General features: G+C 47.9%; 2 protein-coding genes across 2 annotated transcripts; both read right to left on the bottom strand.

Moving 5' to 3' along the window:
* Nucleotides 1-250: 250 nt before the first annotated feature.
* On the bottom strand, nt 251-22,610 carry TBC1D20 (TBC1 domain family member 20). The gene is made up of 8 exons (XM_045832678.1): nt 22,410-22,610; nt 15,714-15,899; nt 14,277-14,354; nt 5,618-5,804; nt 5,347-5,448; nt 4,054-4,195; nt 3,039-3,226; nt 251-2,770 (listed from the first exon to the last, which is right to left on the bottom strand). The coding sequence occupies exons 1-8, from the start codon at nt 22,477-22,479 to the stop codon at nt 2,515-2,517; spliced, it is 1,209 nt and encodes a 402-aa protein (XP_045688634.1). The 5' UTR covers nt 22,480-22,610; the 3' UTR covers nt 251-2,514.
* LOC123814936 (small nuclear ribonucleoprotein E-like) lies at nt 10,957-11,244 on the bottom strand. The gene has a single exon (XM_045833090.1). The coding sequence runs from the start codon at nt 11,242-11,244 to the stop codon at nt 10,957-10,959; it is 288 nt and encodes a 95-aa protein (XP_045689046.1).

Below are 22,610 nucleotides of genomic sequence, written 5' to 3' on the forward strand. Positions count from 1 at the left end.
TTGTGCTGCTTGACTGACTAGCGGCACCCAGCGGCTGCCAGCTGGGGTGTGTAGGTCATACTTCTTGCAGGTGAAATGGAAACAGGGCTGCAGGTATTGTCCCGGCTCTCCAGGCAAGGCAAGGCTGCCCGGGAGTCCGCGGACACGGTCGCAGGCCAGGGGCGGGAGGTGGGGTGCACCAAGGCCAGGTGTCCAAGACCGGGTTCCCCTCCAGACAAGTGGTGGATGGAGAGAACGACAGGAGAGGAGATTAGTAACCACATATGGCTGTGTATTTCATATAGGGCTCTGTACAAAATATTTACACATATTCTTTACAGAACAGTAAACCACCTGAAGGTAAAAAGATTGTTTTCTTCTCACCGATGGGGCGAATCCTGATGTCAGCAAAGCTATAAAACGGATGAACTTGCTCCTTCTTAGGTCACAACAGAAGCAAATGCCACCTGCTTCCCGGGCTCCGAAGGGCTGTGGCCCCGGGACCCTGGCCACGTGCTCTCCTCCCCACCCCCCACCAACCCCTTCGATGTTGGTTCACACACGGCTTGGTGCCGCGGCAGCGGGGGGCAATGCGGCTGTCCGTGTGCGACAGAGGACAGACTGGCTGAGGGAGAAGCCTGGGGACACCTGTCACATCGTCAGCTCTGGACCCTGAAAGAACCACCTTTGTCACCACGTATCTGCCACTTCCCAGATGAACCCATCCACATCACGCCCACCCCAGGTGGGACCCCTGCCGCAGACCCTTCACCGAGAGCTCGTCTTGTTGTAAAGTGCCGAGTGTGACTTAGTGTAGACGCCTCTCCTAACCTCCCTGGGCTTCCCCACTGCCTGGCACACTGAACGCCCTCCGCTCGGCACATGGAGAGCAAGCGGGAAGGACGTGGGGGTCTGGGTGTGGTGGGCGGAGTGCTTCTGGCACGTTCACATTGAAACACTTGTCAAGACGGAGCAGTGCCAGAGAGAGACCAGGAAAATGAAAGTACATGGCTGCTTCGTACTATACAACCCCAATTCTTTGAAGAAGCAAAAGGCACTTTTTTTTTCAAGCCAGAATTAATCTAAAACAAACCTGGCTTCACTTACAGGAAAAGCTGTCCCAGAAGGACTGAATGACCCATCTTGTTCCCTGGGCCGGAAGGGCCCCCAGGCGGCATGGTGCAGGGAACCGGCTGTGGCCGGCCCTGACCACACTCTTCAGGCTGCGGTCTGTCCCCTTCTGGGTGCTGAACGTTTCCACTGGCACTCCCAACCAGGAAGGAGAGACCAGCAGTTAGGAAGATAAGCCCCAAAACGAAGCCAAGGTAGTGAATGGGTGCCTATTTGGGAACAGACGGCGACCGGAAGCAAACAGCAAAGGCAGACACGAATGGGCGCTCTGGAAGTGCGGAGCTGTTTACAAACAGCCACTCTGGCTGAAGTGAAACGTTAAATAATTGAGTAACAACGAAACTGCAGGGTCTTTGAAGCTCATCCTTCCGATGAGAACTAATTTTTTCCAGGAACTATTATTTTTAAAGTGAGGGTGCTTTATGTGATGGGTGTTACATAATTCTAAAAATAGCAATCAAAGTGTCTTATGCCTTGGCTGGTGTGGCTGAGTGGATTGAGCGCCCGACTGCAAACCAAAGGGTCGAGGGTTCGATTCCCAGTCAGGGCACATGCCTGGGTTGCAGGCCAGGTCCCCAGTAGGGGGTGTGCGAGAGGCTACCACACATTGATGTTTCCCTGTCTTTCTTCTTCCCTTCCTCTCTCTCTAAAAATATATAAATAAAATATTTTTAAAAACTGTCTTCTATAAGCAACTTCATGTGGCTTGTGGAAGAGAACAGGCAGAAAAAAAGGGCAGGTAAAGCCAGTCTACGTCTGGGCCCTGGTATTCAACATTTCTTCTCACTTGATTTACAGTACCTGTGACCTCTAGGCTGAAAAGCAGCAGGCTTCACCCAGTAACCTAGTTCCCACGTGTCCCTTTGATTTCTGACCAGCTGACGGAGCGGCTCCTAAGAAGGGCGGATCTTGTTCCTGGGCTGACCTGCTCTGCCCCTCGCCTTCGTGCCGCTGTCCGAGTTCTTTGGCAGTGGCTCCTTCCCTCTTCGTCCGGCCAGAGCAGACAGGACAGGAGGAGCTTTGAGGCGGGCATTCAGTGTTCCATCTTACTACTAGGCAGCCAAAAGGGTCCCCAGTGACCAGGCCTAGTAGGTTCCAAAGGCAGTTGGGAGCTTAAAAAAACAAACAAACCACTTCCTCCAACACAAGAGGCGGCAGCGGAGAGCCCACTCGGAAGCCCACTGTGAGGGGAAGAGCTCTACACCCGGGCCTGTGCCCAGGGTCAGACAGGCTCTGTTCCTGGCCTCTGAGGCGAAGGCAAACCATGGACAGGCCGGGAAGGCTGGTAGGAATAGAAAACCCTTGACAGAAACCCTTTTAATAAAGGACATTCCACCCATTCCCACCCTTCCGCGGAAGGGCGAGGCCTTGGAGTAACGCCGGAGGAAGCACCTTCCCCGGCCTCTAGGGGAACAGCTGCAGCTGGAACTTCGGGGCCCACTCCAGGGCGCTCTTCACCACGGCCAGCGCGGCCGCGCCGAGCGCCACTGTCAGCCCCATCACCGCCAGCTTCACAAAGCGGTTGGTCCTTGGTTTGGTCAGGACGTCCTTCGTTCTCTCCTCGGTCTGCAGAAGTCCCCGAAAGCGCTGCCGCAGCACCATGTCAGGCCTCTGCTGGGCTGACGCCAGCTCAAAGTCTTTGAAGGTAGAGGCTGCCGTTCTGCAGAGGAGGAGAAGAGAACAAGAAGGAAATAACATGAAAGAAACAGAGGAGGAAAGGAAAACCAGATTAAATAGGCGGAAGGCAGGGCTGTCCACCACTCAGAAAGCTCTTCATAAAGACCCATCGGAACTCCAGCAGGGATTCTGCTGGCACGAGTGCAGCTCTCTGGGCACACCCCCACAGCCCTGCCCCACCGGCACCCTTGCCCGTCACTCCCTCTCACTAACAAACACCCCCACTCAACCAGCGGCTTGGCCTCACTCACTTCTCTGCCTGCTGCTGGGCCGCTGCTTCCCGCGCGAGTTCAGATGGGGGAAACTGAACAAAGAGGTCTCCGGCTCTGCTGATCAGCGTCTCATAGGGCAGGTCCTGAGGGATCTGGGACAACAGGTGGTGGACGGAGGCCATGTCACAGTCACAGTCCAGGACTTCCTGCTCTCGATACAACACGATCTGTGGAGAGCGGGGCCTCGCATCAGGGACCAGAACGTACAAGGCCTTGGCCACGTGCATTTCATTCTCCTTTGACATGAACTTAAACTGGTAACAGACAGGGCTCACCCCAAACGTTTGCTGCAGTCTCGTATCCACTTAGGAAGTAATAACGTGCAAATCTGAGTGCTTTTCCTACTGGCTGACCCTTCCTGCTCGAGGTGGACTTGCACCCACTGATGTGAAAGACTGACCAATTAAATGAAGGAGATTCTTTTAGGAGGAAGAAGAGGAGAGACACTACTGGAAGATTCCTGGAGCTCCAGCACAGAAAAAAATGGTTCAAAACAGTGGAAAGAATGGTCTTGCTCTCTTCAAAGAGCAGTGGAGAGCACCGATGAGTTCACACCTTCACCGCCCGCCCCACTCTCAGCCCCGACGAAGTAACACGCGTGTGTTACTGGCAGATGTAACATCTCTAATAACTGGGGTGCCCTCGTACCCCCTGGCCACCTCGGTTTCTGTCATAACACCACACCGGAGCTGGCCGTTTGTACTTGCTCCCGGAGGTGTCAATGGGAACACACAGTTCACAATGCGGGTGAGCGTTTTAAAGGTTCGGAGGAATCAAGCAATAAGCAGATCTATTTGTCTTTGTTTAACCAGCACTTCCCAAACTCGTTTTCCCACAGAACGTATCTTTCTGTGATGCTCCCCATCACCGCCGCACAGAGTGGCGCCCGGGGAACCCGAGCCTGGGAAGTGCTGTCCTCTGCACCCTTCCTCGCAACCACCAGGTTTCCACTGAGGGAGAACGACAGAGCTGCCGGCACGGGGTCGGTACCTACCACGGCGGCGAAGTAAATGGGCATCAGAGGGTGGCAGGCCAGGAAGAAGTCGTATAACCGCACGACGTGCCGGAAGTCAGACAGCACGTGCCCAAACCAGGTGATGAGCCAGCTGAGGGCAAAGATGGTCCCCACCTCGGCACTAGGAACGAGGGAATCCAGATGTTAGGTTCCCTGCTGAGTCATCCCTTCCCTTTTTCTGGGCCTTCTTTGTCCTCAGTGCTATGAGAAGAAAACAACTGGGAAATATGCTTTCTGGAAAATTCAGCCACCTAGGAGTTCAGCATTTTTTCCTCACAAAATTCGAAGTCCTTAAAATGGATCTACCGTCATGCCATTAACGCTACAATAGGATCCTGGGTCCCTTATTTCACTGGGCGATCTCCTAATGGCCAACAAATGCCTACTACAGGAAAATGAAGGGTCCATTTACAGAAAATGATGTCATGGTTTTCCTTCTGAGAAAGTCTTACCCTATTGGGGGCAAAGATACATATTCTCAGGCTTGAAAACATAACTCTTATTAATTTTTTAGTTAACATGAGAAGAGAAGCATCTTAAGACACAGCTATTTTTAAAGAGATTTTATTTATTTATTTTTTAGAGAGAGGGAAAGGGAAGGAGAAAGAGAAGGAGAGAAATATTGATGTGCAAGAGAAACATCAATCAATTGCCTCTCGCACACACCCAACTGGGGACCTGGCCCACAACCCAGGCATATGCCCCGACTGGGAATTGAACTGGCGACCTTTGAGTTTGTAGGCTGGCACTAAGTCCACTGAGCCACACCAGCCAGGGAAGACATAGCTGTTATCAAAAAAATTAAAAAGACAGGCATTGGCCAAAGACACATTTCTAACTCAAATAAGAAGAAAAAAAATCATATGAGATTTGTAAAGAAATTTTTTCTCCTCCTTGGTACTTGGTAAATAATACCACCCACAGAGGGCCTGTCTTTCTTGTCTCTGGATCCTGCAAGACTCTGTATTTCCTCTGCAGCAATAATCTTGAAGTCCACATTGGCACACTTACCTCGTCCATCTCTGCCCACTAGACATAACCTCCTCAAGGGCATGGCTGTCACATGTCTTGTAGCCCCAAAAGAGCACAGCACTCAAAAAGTGCTCTGAGACTCTGTACAGAACTGAATTCTCCAGGGAACTGGTGGCAGGAAAGGGCGACTCAGAAGAACCCGACAGTGACCAATGAAAGACGATGACGGGCTAGACACGTGAGGAAGGAACAAAGGCGACGGAAGGCAGAAGGCGTGTGTGCACACGGACACATACGTACCTCTGCATGAAGTCGTGGAGTTCGGGGTTCACCCGGTCGATGATGGGCATCAGATAGTTTAGTATGTGTTTGGTGTTGTCCATTGTCCGGTCCATGAAGTCCCTAGAGGGAGTCAGTTCCATCAGCCTGGTCAGCCCCAACACTTAGATCGGGGTGGGGGTGGGTGGGGCTCAAACCGCTGAAAACACCGATGAGGAAATGGGCTGAGGAATTACCCCCAGGGGCACTTTGGGGAGGGATGCCTGAGTCTTCTGTCCCTCTGCGCTGGTACCTGAGGTGGTGAGTAGATAATTTTTCTACCAGCGACACTGCCAGCCTCTCTCCTACAACCAGCAGAAACGTGACCACGATGTCATGGTAGCCCTGGTAGTAATGCAGCTGAGGGTTGCTCTCCAAGATGAAGAGGATGATGTCGATCAGTTCTTCCTGGAGCCCTTCTCTCTGTTCTTCTGGCATGCCTGGGGGTGGGGGGAGGAGATGCACTTGAACATGGCAAGCAGCCTAGTGACACAGAAGTTAGGAAAACAGCAATAGGTTTTCAGAGAAAGGGCTTTTAAAATTTATTTATTTATTTATTTTTAGATAGAGGGGAAGGGAGGGAGAAAAAGAAGGAGAGAAGCACTGATCAGGTGCCTCTTATACACACCCTGACTGGGGACTGAACCCACAACCCAGGCATGTGCCCTGACCAGGATTCAAACCAGTGATCTTTCGCTTTGTAGGGTGATGTCCAACCAACTGAGCCACAATGGTCAGGGCTCAGAGAAAGTTTGCATCTTAGTGACACACATCAGGGTCCACACACATGAAGGAATTAAGTGGCATACAGAAGAGAGCCACCGACTAGTGACCTTACAGCGGGAGAACCCAGACACCTTCTTGGCTAAGTCGCCACAGCAGCAGGGCCACGGGCGGCAGCAGGGCCACAGGCAGCATGCGCCTCCCGATGCGACGCACCGAAAAGAACTCAGCATCACACCTGTGGTGCTCCCATCAAGAATGTATAAACCTAAGTCTAATATTGAGAAAATACCCAACAAATTCTCATTGAGGGAAATTGTATAAAGTAATTGGCCTGTCATGAAATACAAAGGAACTATTCCAGGTTAAGGAAGGCTAGGGACGTGGTGTCTGAATGGGAACTGCATGGATTTGTATTTCCTCCTCCTATGAAGGCCGCTCCTGGGGGAGATGGTGGGATCTGAGTGAAATGTGCATACTAGACAGCAGTGTGTTTTAATGTTGTTACTGATTTTCATAAGGACACTGTCATGATATAAGAGCCTTGTTTTTTTAGGAAATACACTCTGAAATATTTAGGAACAAAGGGGCACAGTCTGTAATTTATTCTCAAACAATGCAGAAAAAATTTATGTGTATGTACATGGAGGAGAGAAAGCAAATATAGTAAGATATTAACATATAAGAAAATCTGGGTAAAAGGTATGGGGGGAATTCTTTGTCCTATTTTTGTAACTTTTCTGTAGGTATGAAATCATACAAAATAAAAACAAATTAACTGCACGTTCCCCTCTAAACTGAACTAAACGCCACAGGAGACACGGTCCCCTGGGGGCAGAGACGCGGTTGGAGAGGAGGAGCCGTCCTGGGCGCTCGTTCTGAGTAGGCAGTTGGCCTGGCGGTGGGCGGTGCGGCCCCTCGGATAGCCCGCTTTTAGTGTCCAAGCGCCAGGTCCCGGCCGTTCGAACCTCGTTAGAAGAACGGCACACGGCACAGCTTGCCCTGCACCATTAGCCTTTTCAGTTAAAAACAGGTCCTGTGAGAGAAGCAGCTAACGTAAGGGCCCAGATTAAACTGAATGACGGGTTTAAAGTGAGAGCAAAGTTCATCTCTTGCCCATATTTTCCCTCCTGCTTCTCAAAAGGGCACACTTTAAAAGATAAAATTAAAAAAGAAAACGAAGTAAATCCAGTAGAAGGGTAGGTGAGGTCAAAAAGCAGTACCAGAAAACATTAGACTCTGCTTGAAGTTCAGGATGAGAGAGTGGTCAGCTGAGCTCAGAGGAATGTGAAAGCAAAAACAATACTAAACCACATGGAAAGTTTGGCCTACAGAAAGAATATCATAGACGGATGTTATGTAAATAAAAGAGGAATAAAGGGTTCAGAGGGAAAATGTGGGGGGGGCGGGAGGTGAAGGGAGGCATCTGTACTAGGTGGTCTATTCCACAGCAGCAGAATAGGGAGACCCTGCCTCACCCCACCTATGCCTCAGCCTGAACCTCTTTCAGAAGCATTTTCTCACAAGCTACTGGCCTCAGCCCATGCTGTCGACTTTCCTAAAACCTCTCAAAGGTCCACAAACCCCACTTAAGCAGCCACTAGCCTCAGTGTGCCCTGTACCTCTTGCTAAGCAGCTTCCAGCATTAGTGGTAGCGACCTCCAAGTCCAGCGTTGGCAGCTAGCAGCTGCAGATCGCTGTGTAGCTGCTACCCAGTGACCCCAAGCTGGGCACAGGCAGTGGCTGACCTGGGGCTGCATGAGAGCCCCTCCCTAGAAGCCCTAGAGGTCCCAGAGCCAATACGCCCAGCAGCCAGTGGCTGGCTTCAGACCACAAATGAGCATCACCCAATTAGCTACACAAATGACATACCCAAAGGGTGGACTCGGCAGGCACCAGAGCCCCACTGAATTGAATTCTGCCGGGGGCTGGGGGGGGGGGGGGCGGGCGGGGGGCGGGGAAGCCCCTGCACCACAGGGTGTCTCTACAGTCACAGACAGTCCTCACCAGTCGGTCTAGGGCTCTGTCCCACCCACCGATGTGCCAACAGCAGTTAAGGCTCAACTATCACAGAGGGGCACACACCACCTCTACAAGGGACTCCCCAGGAGCACTGAGCGCAGGTGACCAGGGAGTCCGCACCTTGGGCCCCAAAGAACACCTACTATATAAGGTCACTCTCCAAGACTGGGAGACGTAGCAGATCTTCCAAAACACACAAAAATAAACACAGAGAGGCAGCCTAAATGAGGAAACAGCCCTGACTGGTGTGGCTGAGCTGGTTGGGCATTGCTCCATAGAGTGAAAGGTCGCCGGTTCAACACCCAGTCAGAACACACACTGGGAAGCAGGCTCAGTCCCCAGTCAACCAATGAGAGGCAGCTAATCAGTTTCTCTCACACATCAATGTATCTCTCCCTCTCTCCCCCTCTCTCTAAGAATAAATGAATAAAATCTTAAAAAAAAAAAGACAGGATGAAAAAAACAAAATTAAACAAAAAAAGTCCTAAGTTAAAGAATAGGACAAAACTCCAGAAAAAAAGAAAAAACTAAACGAAATAAAGACAAACAACCTACCAGATACACAGTGTTTCCAGTTTCCAAAACCCTGGTTATAAGGATGCTCAATGAACTTAGGGAAAGAATAGATGAACTCAGTGAGAACTTCAAGAAAGAGATAAAAGAACGTAAGAAAGAACCTGTCAGAAATGAAGAATATAATAACTGAAATGAAAACTACATTAGATGGAATCAACAGCAGATTAGATGAAGCAGAGAATCCAATCAGTGATTTAAAAAACAAGCAGAAAACACAAAAGGAGAACAGCAAAAATTTTAAAACCTTTTTTAAAATTAATTAATTTATTTATTTTTAAAGAGAGGGGAAGGGAGGGAGAAACAGAGGGAGAGAAACATCGATGTGTGGTTGCCTCTCATGTGGCCCCCACTGGGGACCTCGCCCGCAACCCAGGCACGTGCCCTGACTGGGAATTGAACCACCAAGTCTTTGATTCGCAGCTCACCCTCAATCCACTGAGCTATACCAGCCAGGGCTAAAAAAATTTTTTAATGAGGATAATTTAAGGGAACTCTGGGACAACATCAAAAATAACAATATTCACATTGTAGGGGCACCAGAAAGACAAGAGAAAGAGCAAGGGATTAAGAACCTATTTAGAAGAAATAATGACAAAAAACTTCCCTGACCTGGTGACGAAAATAAACATTCAAGTCCAGGAAGTACAGAGAGTTCTAAACAAAATGAATCCAAACAGGCCCACACCACAACACATCATAATTAAAATGCCAAAGATCAAAAACAAAGACAGAAAATGAAAAGTAGCAAGGGAAAAAAAGCAGTTAGTTACCTACACAGGCACTCTCATAAGACAGCTGATTTCTCCGCAAAACTTTGCAAGCCAGAAGGGACTGGCACAAAATATTCCAAGTGATGAAAATCAAGAAGCTACAACCAAGACTTCTCTACTCCACAAGGCTATCATTTAGAACTGAAGATATAAAGAGCTTCTCAGACAAGAAAAAGCTAAAGGAGTTCATCACCACCAAACCGGTATTACAAGAGGTGTTAAAGGAACTTCTTTAAGAAGAGGAAGAAAAAAAGACCCAAAAACACGAGTAATGACAATAACGACATACCTACCATTTATCAATAAGTATACACCTGTGTCTTTTGGTGGATTAAATCAAAAGACAGAGTGCCCTGGCCGGTGTGGCTCAGGTGGTTGAAGCGTAAACCAAAAGGTCAAGGGTTCAGTTCTCAGCCAGGGCACTTAAGAGAGGCAACCGACTGATGTTTCTCTCTTATATTGATGTTTCTCCCCACCCCACTTTTTCTAAAATCAATAAGCATGTCCTCAGGTGAGGATTAAAAAAAAATGACATAGGGTGGCTGAATGGAAAAGAAAATAAGAACCAACAAAACCCACTTCAGATCAAAGACAGAGACTGAAAGTAAAGGGATGGAAAAAGATATTTCATGCAAATGGAAAGGATAGAAAACTAGCGTAGCAATATTTGTATCAGACAAAATAGACTTTAAAACAAAGGCTGTAACAAGAGACAATGAAGGACATTTCATACACAACAGCCAAGACACGGACGCGACCTAACTGCCCATCAGTGGATGACTGGGGAAAGAACATGTGGGACACATGCACACAACGGGTGGGTATTCCTTGGCCGTAAAAAGAATGAAATCCTACCATTTGCAACAACATGGATTATGCTGTACAGGGTAATATACTGAGTAAAATAAGTCAAATAGAGAAAGACAAATGCTGTATGATTTCACTTATATGTGGAATCCAAAAAACAAAATAAATGAACAACTGAAACAGAAGCAAACTCCTAGATACGAAAATGAGCTGGTGGCTGCCAGACAGAGGAGTGTCAGGGGGCTGAGTGGCAATGGCGAAGGGATTAGGAAGTATGAAGTGGTGGTTACTGAACAGTCGCAGGGACGGGAAGCGCAGCACAGGGAATACTACAGCCAATAATACTGTAGTAACTACGGACGTTGCCAGGTGGGTACTAGACTTATTGGGGAAGTCACTTCCTAAGTCATATAAATGTCTCACAACTATGCCGTACACCTGAAACTAATATAATATTGAATATCAACTATAATGGAAAAAGAAAACATTTTCTAAAAAAAACAGCAAAAAATAAATGTCACTATAGATTTCTGGTTTTGTTGTTAATAAAAACAACCCCAAAGCATTTCTTGTCATCTGGTAATGACATAAGGGTAATCAACAGTAATCAACATGACATGAATGTTTAAGAACTCTGCTCCCAACAAAGAACACCTAGAAAACACACACTGTACTGCTTCAGTTTCTCACTTCACTAGTCGCTTCCAGGGGAGACACTTTGGAGCAGAGCACTATTACCTCCTTTCAGCATGTTTTGACCTGGTTGTTTTCTTGACTCTGTTTTAGAATGAATCTTTTCTGCATCATCTAATATGAAGTTCATGCACTCATCAAAACCAATGACACAGCCCTCTATCCACACATTCACTTGCTCAGAAAGCCACTCCTGAATCCGAGATCTGTTTTGTAAGGACCTGAAGATGAAGTTAATGGGCTGCACCATCACCTTCCGCACTTTTGGGCCCTGGCCACGGTATGCCATGGCGGAAGCTGACAAAGTCCACACTAAGCCATGTGTTACCTCAAAAAGCTACTTCTGGAATCTGTAGATTTCTTTTTAAAAAGTTTATCTTCGACACAGAGGCCTAAGTTAAAGTTACTAAAAAAACAAATAAAAACCAAAGGAGCAGGATAGAAAAAGGGGATTGGACCATGGGTGTATGTTTTCATTAAAACCAAGATGCATACATACAAATACTGAATCATTATGTTGTACACCTGAAACTAATATAATGTTGTATGTCAATTATACCTCAATAAAAAGAAGTAAATAAAAAAATTAAAATTAAAAACCAAGATGGCAGGCCACTGGCTATACAAAAACCACTAAACCTCTCCAGGAGGCAAAGATGTGAGTAGGAATAAAGGCCCTTTAAAATACAAAACCCACCCTGGCTGGTGTGGCTCAGTGGATTGAGTGCCAGCCTGCAAACCAAAGAGTTGCTGGTTCAATTCCTCATCAGGGCACATGCCTGGGTTGCAGGTCAGGTCCCCAGTGGGGGGTGCGCAAGAGGCAACCACACATTGATGTTTCTCTCCCTCTCTTTCTCCTTCCCTTCCCCTCTGTCTAAAAGTAAATAAGTAAAATATTTTTTTAAAAAATTCAAGCCAAATCATGGGTTTGGAAGACTGAAGCAATGGATTTACAGTAGCGATTTTCAACCTTTTTCATCTCATGGCACACATAAAGTAATTGCTAAAATTCTGTGGCACACCAAAAAATATTTTCGATTTTTTGGTGATCTGACAAAAAATAGGTATACTTTTAACTCATTCACACCAGATGGCTACTGTTGTACTGGCTGTTTTCATTTTTCCAATTTGACAATCTAAAGGAAAAGAGGTCAGTGCCCTTGACTAAATAGTCAGGTATTGTGTGTTTAAAATTTTTTTATCCCCCATGGACATGGGCTTCATTTGGGGACTGCTGGGGAAAGAGAAGGAGGAGCTAGCACTGGTGGATATATGGAGGGAATGGCTTCTCAACTTGCTTTTTATTTTTTAATTAATTAATTTTTAGAGAGAAGGGATGGGAAGAAAAAGAGGGAGAGAATCACCAATGTGTGGTTGTCTCTCCCTACTGGAGGCCTGGCCCACAACCCAGGCATGTGCCCTGACTGGGAATCAAACCGGGGACCGGTTGGTTTGCAGGCCGGCACACGATCCACTGAGTCACACCAGCCAGGGTTCAACTTGCCTTTTAATTTAGTGTATGTTGCCTGGAGGTGAGGATGAGTGAGAACAGCTGTAGAAGTGAGAGAAGGGGCAAAGAGAAGGTCATGGAATGGACACGTTTCTTAGGGAAGGACACCAGGACCAGGATATGGGGACTTGGGTGGTGGGGGAAGGAAAGCACCCTTCCTACACTGAGACTCAACCAAGGTCATTGCTTGATACCAGCTTCCCCACCTGCTTTCCCCCCATTCTAGCTCCCGGCCCAGATGTCTGCCCTGCCGGCTCCCTCAACCTCCTGTGGAGAGGAGGGGAATGTAGACATGGAGAATGGTGGCACCCTCCTCCTCTGGGTCCCCTGCCTCGGAGAACTGCTCACTCATCCTGCCCTGAAGTCCCAGCCACAGCCAGGCGGTCAGGAAGCCAGGGTGCAGGCAGGAAAACAATTGTGCCCTCCACCACCCCTCCTGACACTCTGTCCTCCCTGGCTCCTCAAATGAGCCTGCAACTCTCGGCTCAATCCTTGCGTATCTCGCCTTCGTCCTGTCCCTCTGGTCTGGCTGTCCTGCCAGCTGAGTGGATCACTGCAGTCCCCAGTGTGAGTCAGTACAGCGCAGCTACCTACAGCCATGAACCCCAGAGGCCACTGTGGCCACATGGAAGACATCCCTGACACTGAGCTCAGAGGGCCGGGAAGATCACTCCACACAGGACACGGCCCCCACCTGCCTGGCCAGCAGTGCCCTGCTCATGCGTAACAGGCATGAGCCACTGCCTGAACAGCTCCCTCGGTGTGGCCAGGTCGGCCTGCATGTCCCGTTTACAGTCAAGCAGCACAACCTTGGCACTGGGGCAAAACTCCTGAGTCTCTCTTTGCCACTTCTAGAGGACACTGTCCAGTGTTTTCGGCCTGCTAATGTCAAAGCCCATGAGCAGTGTCTGAGTCAGGATAGGCCAGAGCCAGCACTGTCATGGTTAAGAGGAACCTGAGGTGTCCCACAAGAGCTCAGCGTGGCACTTGTCTACCTCACAGCTCTCGGTGGGGACATAACTCCAGGAGCAGGCATCCTTGGCGAACACTACCACCGCCCCGTGGTTCCTGCTACATGCCGCCCCTGCCTTCCCTGCACACCCTGCTCCCAGGCCTCGCTGGCTGTCCACACTGGCATCTCAGGGACTGCGCTGAGATGCTCTGCCCCCTCTGCCCCTTAAAAATTCTTGCAGCACACCAGGTGCAAATCACATTGCTGGTTTAGAGGGTCTTGTTCCCTTTAGCAATTCTCTCTTTATGTCCCTAAAGGCAGACTTGCCAATGGAAGAGAAATGGGTCATAAAAATGAGGTTTGTTGCCCAATTTCCTTCACTGTGAAAATGCAGACACCAGTCATTCTTCTCATTCTTCCTGGAATGGGGAGGCAGTTTTAGAAACAGACTTCGAACATGAGGGAATGACCTCCCTTCCAGCCCAAGGAATTCAACATATGTATATGCAAGATATTACTACTTATAAGCCCAATCAGAGGAGGTATCACTAGTTCTTGTCAGTATCTGCTTCCTAACCAATCTGCTCCTTAAAGCCAGACGGAGGCTCTAGTAATTCCTATTCTCTTCCGCAGCTCTGGAAGCGGGGGAACAAACCTCTGCTTCCAGTCACCACCTCGAGGCCAAGAGAAATCACTTTTGGCTCAGGCTCCCAGTGGGGGTCTGAGTGTGACGGAGGAACTGAAAGGTGACTCGGCGGACCGGGAGCACATGTTGGGTCCCGCTGTGTGCTGGGATGGAAGCTCCAGGACAGGTGCCAATGTGACAAGGTAAGTGCAACTGGGACAGAGAGCTTCTCACCAGGAGGAAAGCGCCGCAATGACCGCCGGACGTCCAGAAGCACTTGCTGGTAGTCCTTGCTCTCTCGTAGGCTTTTCCCTATTGGAGGAAAAGGAACACGTCACCATAGGAACGTCAGGGAAGCCAGATCAGGAGTGAAACATTCTGGTTCTAGCCCAAAGCCAAGGAGGACACACTCCTGCATTTTCCTAAAGAGAATATGACTCGAAATACAATGTTTGGAGAGGAATCCCGAGTTTAGTTACAAACATGTTCAATGCAAGTCCTGCTGACCAGAAGAGGAGGGGTCACAATATCCAGGAGGGTCACGGAGTCAGGTGGACACAGCAGCAGAGGAGAAGTCAAGAGGCCAGGGGCCTCCTGTGGCATCACTGGGTAACTGCTCTGAATTTCAAAGTCCACATCTGTGAAGTGGTAATATTTCCACCCTGGCCAGTGTGGCTCAGTTGGTTGAGTCACACCTCAACCCCAGCTGAGTGCTGTATAACAAGTCTACAGCTCCTTCACAGACCAAAATCAAAAGCTACCAGAAGAGACTGTGCAAAACACCCCCACACGGACTCCAGCTTACAAAGCCGGGGGACCTGGAGCCCGGTAGAAGAACATCATCTCAGGATTCAGAGCGTAAACATGACACTGCCCTCTCCTTCCAACAGAAAGCTGGCTGCTCCGAGGCGGTCAGTTTCAAAGATAATAACAAGTGGTAACTTAACACCCACTCAGCTGTCCTACGACACTGTGACCTTCCACGGGCGGAGGCTGTTGCAACCATCTCCAGCATCTGGCACACAACAGGAACACAACCAGGATCTACCAAATAAGTGAAAGCATCCCCGGCAGCTGGGCTTTGCCACACATGGCAGAAAAGCAATAAATGTCTGTGGAGTGAACGGGTGGCATCTGCAGTACTTTCGTCCGTATTCTGTGCCCTATTCCAAGGAACTCCTTTTACTCCATGGCCCTTGCGGGTTTGTTAAGTAACAGCTTTTCACAGAATTATAGACTTTTAGAATTCAAAACAATCATAGTATCTTCCAGTAAAAAATCTTTTATGTTTTTTAAAGATATTATTTTTCCCCACAGCCTAATGTTTCTCACAATGTAGTCCACATACATCAGAATTAGGTGGAGTGCTTGTTGAAATGCAGACTCCTCTGAGTGAATACAGACTGCAGTGCACATTTTTAATGAACTCCCCTACCTAGCCACCTAGCCAGTAATAGCTCCCTACATAACTACCTAATAAAAGCTCGTTCTACTTTTGAATAAACCTTTACTTATTAGTCTGGACTTATATTCAGAGTTGACCCAATCACATTCTTCGGCGCTTTAAATCTACTCATCTCCTTTTAGTGTGACATTAGCATAAACACCAGAGATCCTGGAATTCTTTTCCCCTTGCCTCCCAAGTAAGCTCCCCGCACAGCACCCCCTTACTTGATATAGGAGGTGGGTCGCTGGTGCTGACGTTGAGGAGCTTGGGCCACACTTCTCGCCTGATCTCGTCAGTCAGGAGCCCCCCTTCGCTGATGGCCATGCGTCTGAGGGCAGCGACGTCAGTGGGATCGCTGTTCAGAGCCTGGTATATCTCTGCCACTTTCTTCTTCCTTTTCCCGTTAAAGCCTGCAGAAACAAGCAAACGGAAAGTGGGGGTGGGGGTGCATTAGGCACATACCCAGCACGTGTACATTTTCTTCCAGGCTCAATATCCTAATTTGGTCTGAGGTATAGGTAGGTATATTTAAAGCCAACATATTTAATTAGCACAATTAGATATTTAATTAGCACGTAATGTACAAAACAGGAAGGAAATATATCATGTAAGTAACCAGCAAGGAATTATAATGATAATAAATGCTCACTAAACTTAGACATATCTAACAGTTACTGTTGATGTTTTCCTAACAGAATGCCTCTTCTTTCTTAGTATGAAGCTTTAGAGCATATATCTCTTTCTCATATAATTTTTTCCTGTGGTTTAGAGAGGAAAAATGTAAAATGTATGCCACCAAAATGCAACACTACATTTTTAAACAAAACCGCAAGTTTCCAGTTACTGGTAAAACATCAGAGTCCTAGAAACACTTCCAAGTCAGAGGGCAAAAGCGTGTGCTCGCTGGAGCTCTCGAGCGTGGGCGGTGAGAGGGCATGACGTCGCACCCAGAGCGAGGGCCGCGCTGATCACCGCGATCAGGAAGCGACGTTTTAAGCTTCTCACATCCTTATGTGAGCGTTTGTTATTTATACACAGGCATTTTACTGTGTTTAGAATACTCTTTAGGAAACCAGTCAAGAATTTGTGGTTGATGTTTATCCTATTACAATTTTTTCTATTTAAAATAATGGAGTAACAGGTTCTTAAGAGTTTTCATGCAGAACATCTAAGTTTAGGAATGGCAAACACAAGGGAAGTTAAACGGGGCACCATAAAAGAGTGTCACAAAGGGGTGCACTGAAGCTGCCAGAAAAAAGACTGTGCAGACACCGAGAGCTCAGGGCATGTTGTGGGTCAGGCCGGGCGGAGAAGCTGAAAGAGGAAAAGGAGGGTGTCAAGAGGCTGGGGAGAGAGAGCAGGAAAGACACCGGGAGACAGGACACACAGGCCCTTTCACTTAACAGCAGGTGGACCCGTTAAAAACATGTATGTAGCACGTACTTGGGTGTAAGGCACTGGAGACATGTATGGTGGACGACAACATTAGAAGGCAGGCTTTACAGAAGACGAATATCGAAAGGTACATTAGGTTTAGAAGGGACACTAAGCGGCTTTCCTCAATAACTTCGTATTCCACGCAACAGTCCACAAACTGTTTCCATGACAAAACTGCATGTTATTAACACAAATGAAACTTGGCACTGATGGTCCTGGTTACCTGCCTATGACAGCTGTGACATGTAGGTCAGCTGGTCTGGAGCCATATGCAACCGCAGGTGCAGACAGGAAAATAACACAGGTGACTTTGAACCTAAGAAGACCTGTTTTCCCGGCTACACTGTTTTTTCCTCGGTAACCTAGTACAGTGACCATCTCTTTCCGTTTGTCTGAGAGGCTCCTGGTTCACGCCTGTAATCCTGGCATAACTGTTCATCGCACACCCCTCCTGCGACCTGTACTTTCAAAAATGTCCCAGCTTGGATGCTAAATTACATGGTTACTCTATCTAGAAATCATAAAAATTAAGTCCCAATTTTCTGTCAGCGCAACACCTAATTAGTTAAATGTTTGTTTACAAGGTGTGTCAAGCTCTTGGCTTCAGTGTGTCCATCCATATGTCTGCTTGTCTGTCCATCCATCTATCCACTTGTCCATTAGTCTAGCCATTGATTTATCAATCCATCCTTTAATGAACATCTACTCGTAGTAAGCACTGTACATGGGCAAAAAGATTAATTTGAGCCCTGACTAGTGTGGCTCAGTTGGTTGGGTGTCATTCCACAAAGTGAAAGGTCACCAGATCGATTCCTGGTCAGGGCATGTGCCTGGGTTGCAGGTTGGGTCCTGACAGTGGCACCTACAAGAGGCAACCAATTGATGTTTCTTTCCCTCTCTTTCTCCCTCCCTTTCTCTCGCTTTTAAAAAGAAAAGTAGAAAAGATTAATGTGACTCCCTCCCAGCCTTGGAGAGGCTCACAGTAGGGATGGACACAAACAATTATTACACATGATATAACGGAATCCTGAAGAATTATGTAACTCCAGACAAAAGAATGACTGCTTCTCATGCAACCTGGAAAGGCTCCACCAAGAATATGCTCTGGTACCTTCTTAAAGAAAGCTCTGCACTCGGACGAGTGGTTGAAGCGAGAGCATTCCAGGGAGATGAAAGAGTGTTGCCGAAGACCTTGTCACAGGAAAAAAACATCATGTCCCCAAAACACAGAGACAATTCTGTAAAGCTGAGGTGTTAGGTAGAGGGAGAGAGGGCAGAGTTGAAGGACTGCAGTGAACGTAGCTTATGGGAGAGTCTGGGCTTTGCTCTACAGCCAAGCAAAGACAGGGAGGGCTGTCACCCGGGTCACAGGGCCCCACTCTGGAAGAGAAGGCTGTGAGTTTTCAAAGAGGGATTGCAGACACGCAGGATGCAGAGCAGACTTTGTATGGAACAGACTGAGACCAGATAGCAGCAGGAATTGAATTAATTTCCAATGACAAATATAAAGTACCAGATAGCCTGTAATGTTTTTTTCTCAGAGTTTCCTTGTATTTTCTACATGCCACAAATTAAGAATCCTTTCATGGTAAAATGAATACTGATTGAGGCAAGCAGATGTTTAGAAATCCTGTTAATCTACCTCAGAGTGTGGAAAAATTTCCTCCATTTCTTTAGACGTATATCCACCCTGCCCCTCTTCCTAAGTAAGCTGTTTAGCAATCTGGGGAAAAGGGAAACCGTGGCTTGTATCTTGGAGAAAGGACTACTGCTTGCCATCAGCTGGATTTCCATTACGTTTTGGTAAATAATCTGCCGGAGTTTTTACCAATTCTGAACCCAAACCACAGCTCCAGTGCTCAGTTCTCTTAACACTCTGTTCTAACTCTATTCTTAGTCCTGCATTTCAAAATTTACTACTATCTTCTGGTTTTCAGTGCCCTGTGGGGACGCAATGTACACAGAACAGAATCAAAAAATGAGCTTAGCTACTGTTCCTTTGGAAACACTGGCCTGTGATAAACGGCATCGCCTTCCCCACGCTGCCATCCCGGTGCAACCCTGAACAGGGTCCTGGGCTGCCCGACAGCGGGCTGTGTCCTGAGAAGGTGCTGTCGGGCAGTTTTGCTGCTGCTCGAGTATCACCGAGTGCACTTACACAAACCTGGGTGGTACGGCCCACCGTGCACCTAGACCTTGTTGTGATACCACCTTCATATACGTGGTCCATCACCGACCCAAACGCTGTGTGGCACAGGACTACAGATTTGTAGATTCTTTGGCCTTTTTCTGAAGCTTCTGGTACTTCCCAGGGTGGGATGCTGCTGGAATGTGAACTTTAGCTGCTGTCTGTTCGGGACCCAATATCACCTTCATCGACCCCATTTTCGATGAAGTGTTAATGGCCGAGGAGGAAGGCGCTCCTTAAGTGTGCCCCCCCATACAGAAATATTTATTACACCTAATATATAAGTTCTCACTGTGACATAAAAAGGGAGAAGAAAACAGGAAAGTCAAGTGAGCTAGAGATATATAAATTACAGGGCGGTAAGGTCAACTGCTAGATTACACAGTGAGGAAGAAAATGTTAGTAAAGTCTCAACTGAAACTAATTCACACATATCTTCTTCACCTCAGAGAAAAATCACAGAGCTACTTCTGGGATACTCAGGAAAATATTACAATTCATGCTTACTTACTTCCTATTTTAAGATAAATTTTGTAGATGGATTGGGGGTGGGACACGCACTTCCGGCCGTGAGAACGTTGTATCCTGGCAGGGGGTGGCGGGGGGGAAGCCCACATGTCCTTGGGACGTAGCGTGTCCACGACCTCAGTCTCCCCGAATCATTTCTCCCCCAGTTTCCTTTGGCCCCACTTATGAAAGAGATGTATCACATGTCCCAAAGTTGACACCTTCCAAATTCTTTGCAGCAAGAGGTCTTGGCTACCATAACCACGACGAAATGATTACCCTACAGCTGGCTGCACAATGTAAGACACTGCTATAAATAAATCCCCGGTGCCTGAAAAGCGATTCATTCAACACAGAGAAAAAATGATACAGGCACTACTTGGCCGGCTCTCCATTAAAACAATCACTTATTTTAATAAGGGGCACTGAAGCAGCAGTTCTTAACAGTTCAGATAAAGATGACGGAGCCTGGTGCTGTCTCAAAGCCTTCCCAACCCCGGCTACAGAACCCAGGGGGAGATTTCTGCCTCCTCAGAGAAACACGCATCTCCAAAAGCACCTGGTTTGGGAAACTACATATACATACACATAAACATATATGTGTGTGTATATATATATATGACAATGACTAAAGATGAACACTAGCTATGCTTCCTCTAAAAGTTTTTCCATATCAGCAAAATACATATTAATGGCTTATAGTAGGTAAAAGATCTACATGTGAGTACACTGTAATGGAATCTTATGTGAGAGTACCAAATTCCATACTTATTCGGTTTAAGCTTGCATATCAAGAAAGCTTTGAGGTCTTTAAACAAAAGTCAGACTCAAACTGAGCAGTGCTAGCCTTTGTCAAAACACTGGGAGAGGCAGAGAGGCACAGAGAGAGAGAGAGAGGGAGAGAGATATCCCCTCAGACACCACCCCTATCTCACCCCTTGAACTCCAGATGTTGACACTGAAAGTTAACTTAAAATTTTAGGCTTGAGCCCTGGCCAGGTGGCTCAGTTGGTTGGAGTGTGGTTCAGTACACCAAAAGGTCATGGGTTCAGTTCCTGGTCAGGGCACAGGCCTAGGTTGCAGGTTTGATCCCCAGTCGGAGCACACAGGAGAGGCAATCAATCAATGTTCCTCTCTCACACGGATGATTCTCTCTCTGCCCCCCTTCCTCTCTCTAAAATCAATAAGCATATCCTTGAGTAAGGACTAAAAAAATTTTAGTCCTTGAACTTAATATCTGTACCAGAGAAAGACAGTAGGAGAGTACAGCCTTACCTTTTTCTGAATAAGGTTCCCATTAAAAAAAAAGTAAGACAAAGTAGCTTCTGTTTCTGAAGGTCCTATTTAGTTTCAACTAACTGTACCAGACTTAGCACAGATTCGTTACTTGAAACATACAGACAAGCGCGTATTAAGAATGACGGCTTTACCCTAACAATGCAAAAAAATATTCTGAAGAGTAAACCGATTCAATCATGAACTCTACACAGGAGAACTGCTAGAGTTAGTAACTTTGTTAATTCTCCAAAAATACTCTAAGTTCCTCCTATTCATCCAGAGAAGTAAAATCAAGGAAACCAGGACATCAAGTCGGCATAGCTGTGCTACCCCAGGTCACCAGACCCGCACCACTGGGGCACTCACTGACTATCAGGCCATGAAGAAAGAGGTCATCCAAACACCAGCAAAGGGCCACAAAGCCAAAGGGCCAGGGGAAGTAGTATGCGTGAGATCCACTTCCACCCAGGACTAGCACAGGAGAAAGGGGGGACAACAGAAAATGAGCCCAGAGAAACATCTGATATCAAGTGCTGCATCAGAATATGTGGGTTGAACATGTCGATTGGTTCTACAACATCATGGACACCGCCGATGAGAGGATGGAAGAGTGGGAGAGCTGCTTCAATCTTCTTAGAGGGGACAGAGATGATTTTACTTGGTACAGAGTAAACAAGAAAAATTTTAACTGTCATGTCTTGTATGTAAAACATATGTGAAAACAGCACACAGCAAAACCATGATTTCACAGAAATAATTGTATGAAACAATCATTAAACGATATCAAAATAGAAAATTGCTTTTTACACAATTAAATAACATTAAACTAGGTGGAACAGAATTGAGACATAAAGTAGATTAGTGTCTGCCAGGAGCTGTGGAGACTGGGGAGTGTGGAGTGATGGGCTTCCTTTTCGGAATATTAATGTTCTGAAATTAGGGCTGACGATTGCACAGCCCTGTGAAAGTACTAAGAACCACTGAACCGTACACTTTTAAAGGGCCGGATTTTATGGTAATTATGAAAAGAAATAGGTGGTCAGGCACACCACGCAAATCAAGCCGGCGACAGATGAATGAAGTTTGGGAACCTGCCGCACAACTAGGGAGGCGGCACCAGGAGTCTGCGGACGTGGCCCGACGGTGTCAGGACGGCGGTGAAGCTTGGCCTCAGTTCTCCCAGACCAGATTCTCCCTTTCAGACGCGATGAGGACAGGCGCAGCGTCCCCGCCCCTTCCTTCCCGCTGGGGACCTAGTTCTGCCACCACGGTTTCTCAGGTCTCATCAGCGTCCGTGGATCCCCCGCTTCTAGGCTCTGTTTCTCTTCAGCCTGTTCCTCTCCCGCCGTCCCGACCCCTGCCCGCGGCCCTGGGCGCACCCTACGTGGCCCGTCGGGAGCCCCTTGCTCCGGGGCCCGCTCCTCCGACAGCTGTCCCCGGCCCAGGGTCGCCCCTGTCGCTCAGGCCGCCCTCGCAGGCCACTCCTCGACGCCCCGGCCGGATTCCGTACCTGCCGTCTCCGCGCCTCTGTCCGGGAGACTGGAGGTGGGGCTGTCGCCCTGCGCACTCCGGGAAGTCATGTCCCGGGGGCCCGGGCCCCGGCCCGAGCCCCGGCTGGTGGTGAAACCGAGAGGAGCCGCGGCCGCCGGCGCGTCAGCCAGAGCCCGCACCGCCCCGCAGGATCGGCTGGGCGGCCGGCTGCGCGCAGGCG

Source organism: Phyllostomus hastatus, unplaced genomic scaffold (assembly GCF_019186645.2).
Source record: "Phyllostomus hastatus isolate PE091 unplaced genomic scaffold, TTU_PhHast_1.1 phas_contig_17, whole genome shotgun sequence".
Taxonomy (NCBI): domain Eukaryota; kingdom Metazoa; phylum Chordata; class Mammalia; order Chiroptera; family Phyllostomidae; genus Phyllostomus; species Phyllostomus hastatus.

Excerpts from the sequence above, each read along its gene's own strand:
- TBC1D20 (XM_045832678.1), bottom strand. The coding sequence starts at position 22,479 with ATGACTTCCCGGAGTGCGCAGGGCGACAGCCCCACCTCCAGTCTCCCG. Across the intron at positions 15,900-22,409 it reads CAGAGGCGCGGAGACGGCAG|GCTTTAACGGGAAAAGGAAG; the intron begins GTACGGAATCCG and ends TTGTTTCTGCAG. Across the intron at positions 3,227-4,053 it reads CCATTTACTTCGCCGCCGTG|ATCGTGTTGTATCGAGAGCA; the intron begins GTAGGTACCGAC and ends CGCTCTCCACAG.
- LOC123814936 (XM_045833090.1), bottom strand. The coding sequence starts at position 11,244 with ATGGCATACCGTGGCCAGGGCCCAAAAGTGCGGAAGGTGATGGTGCAG.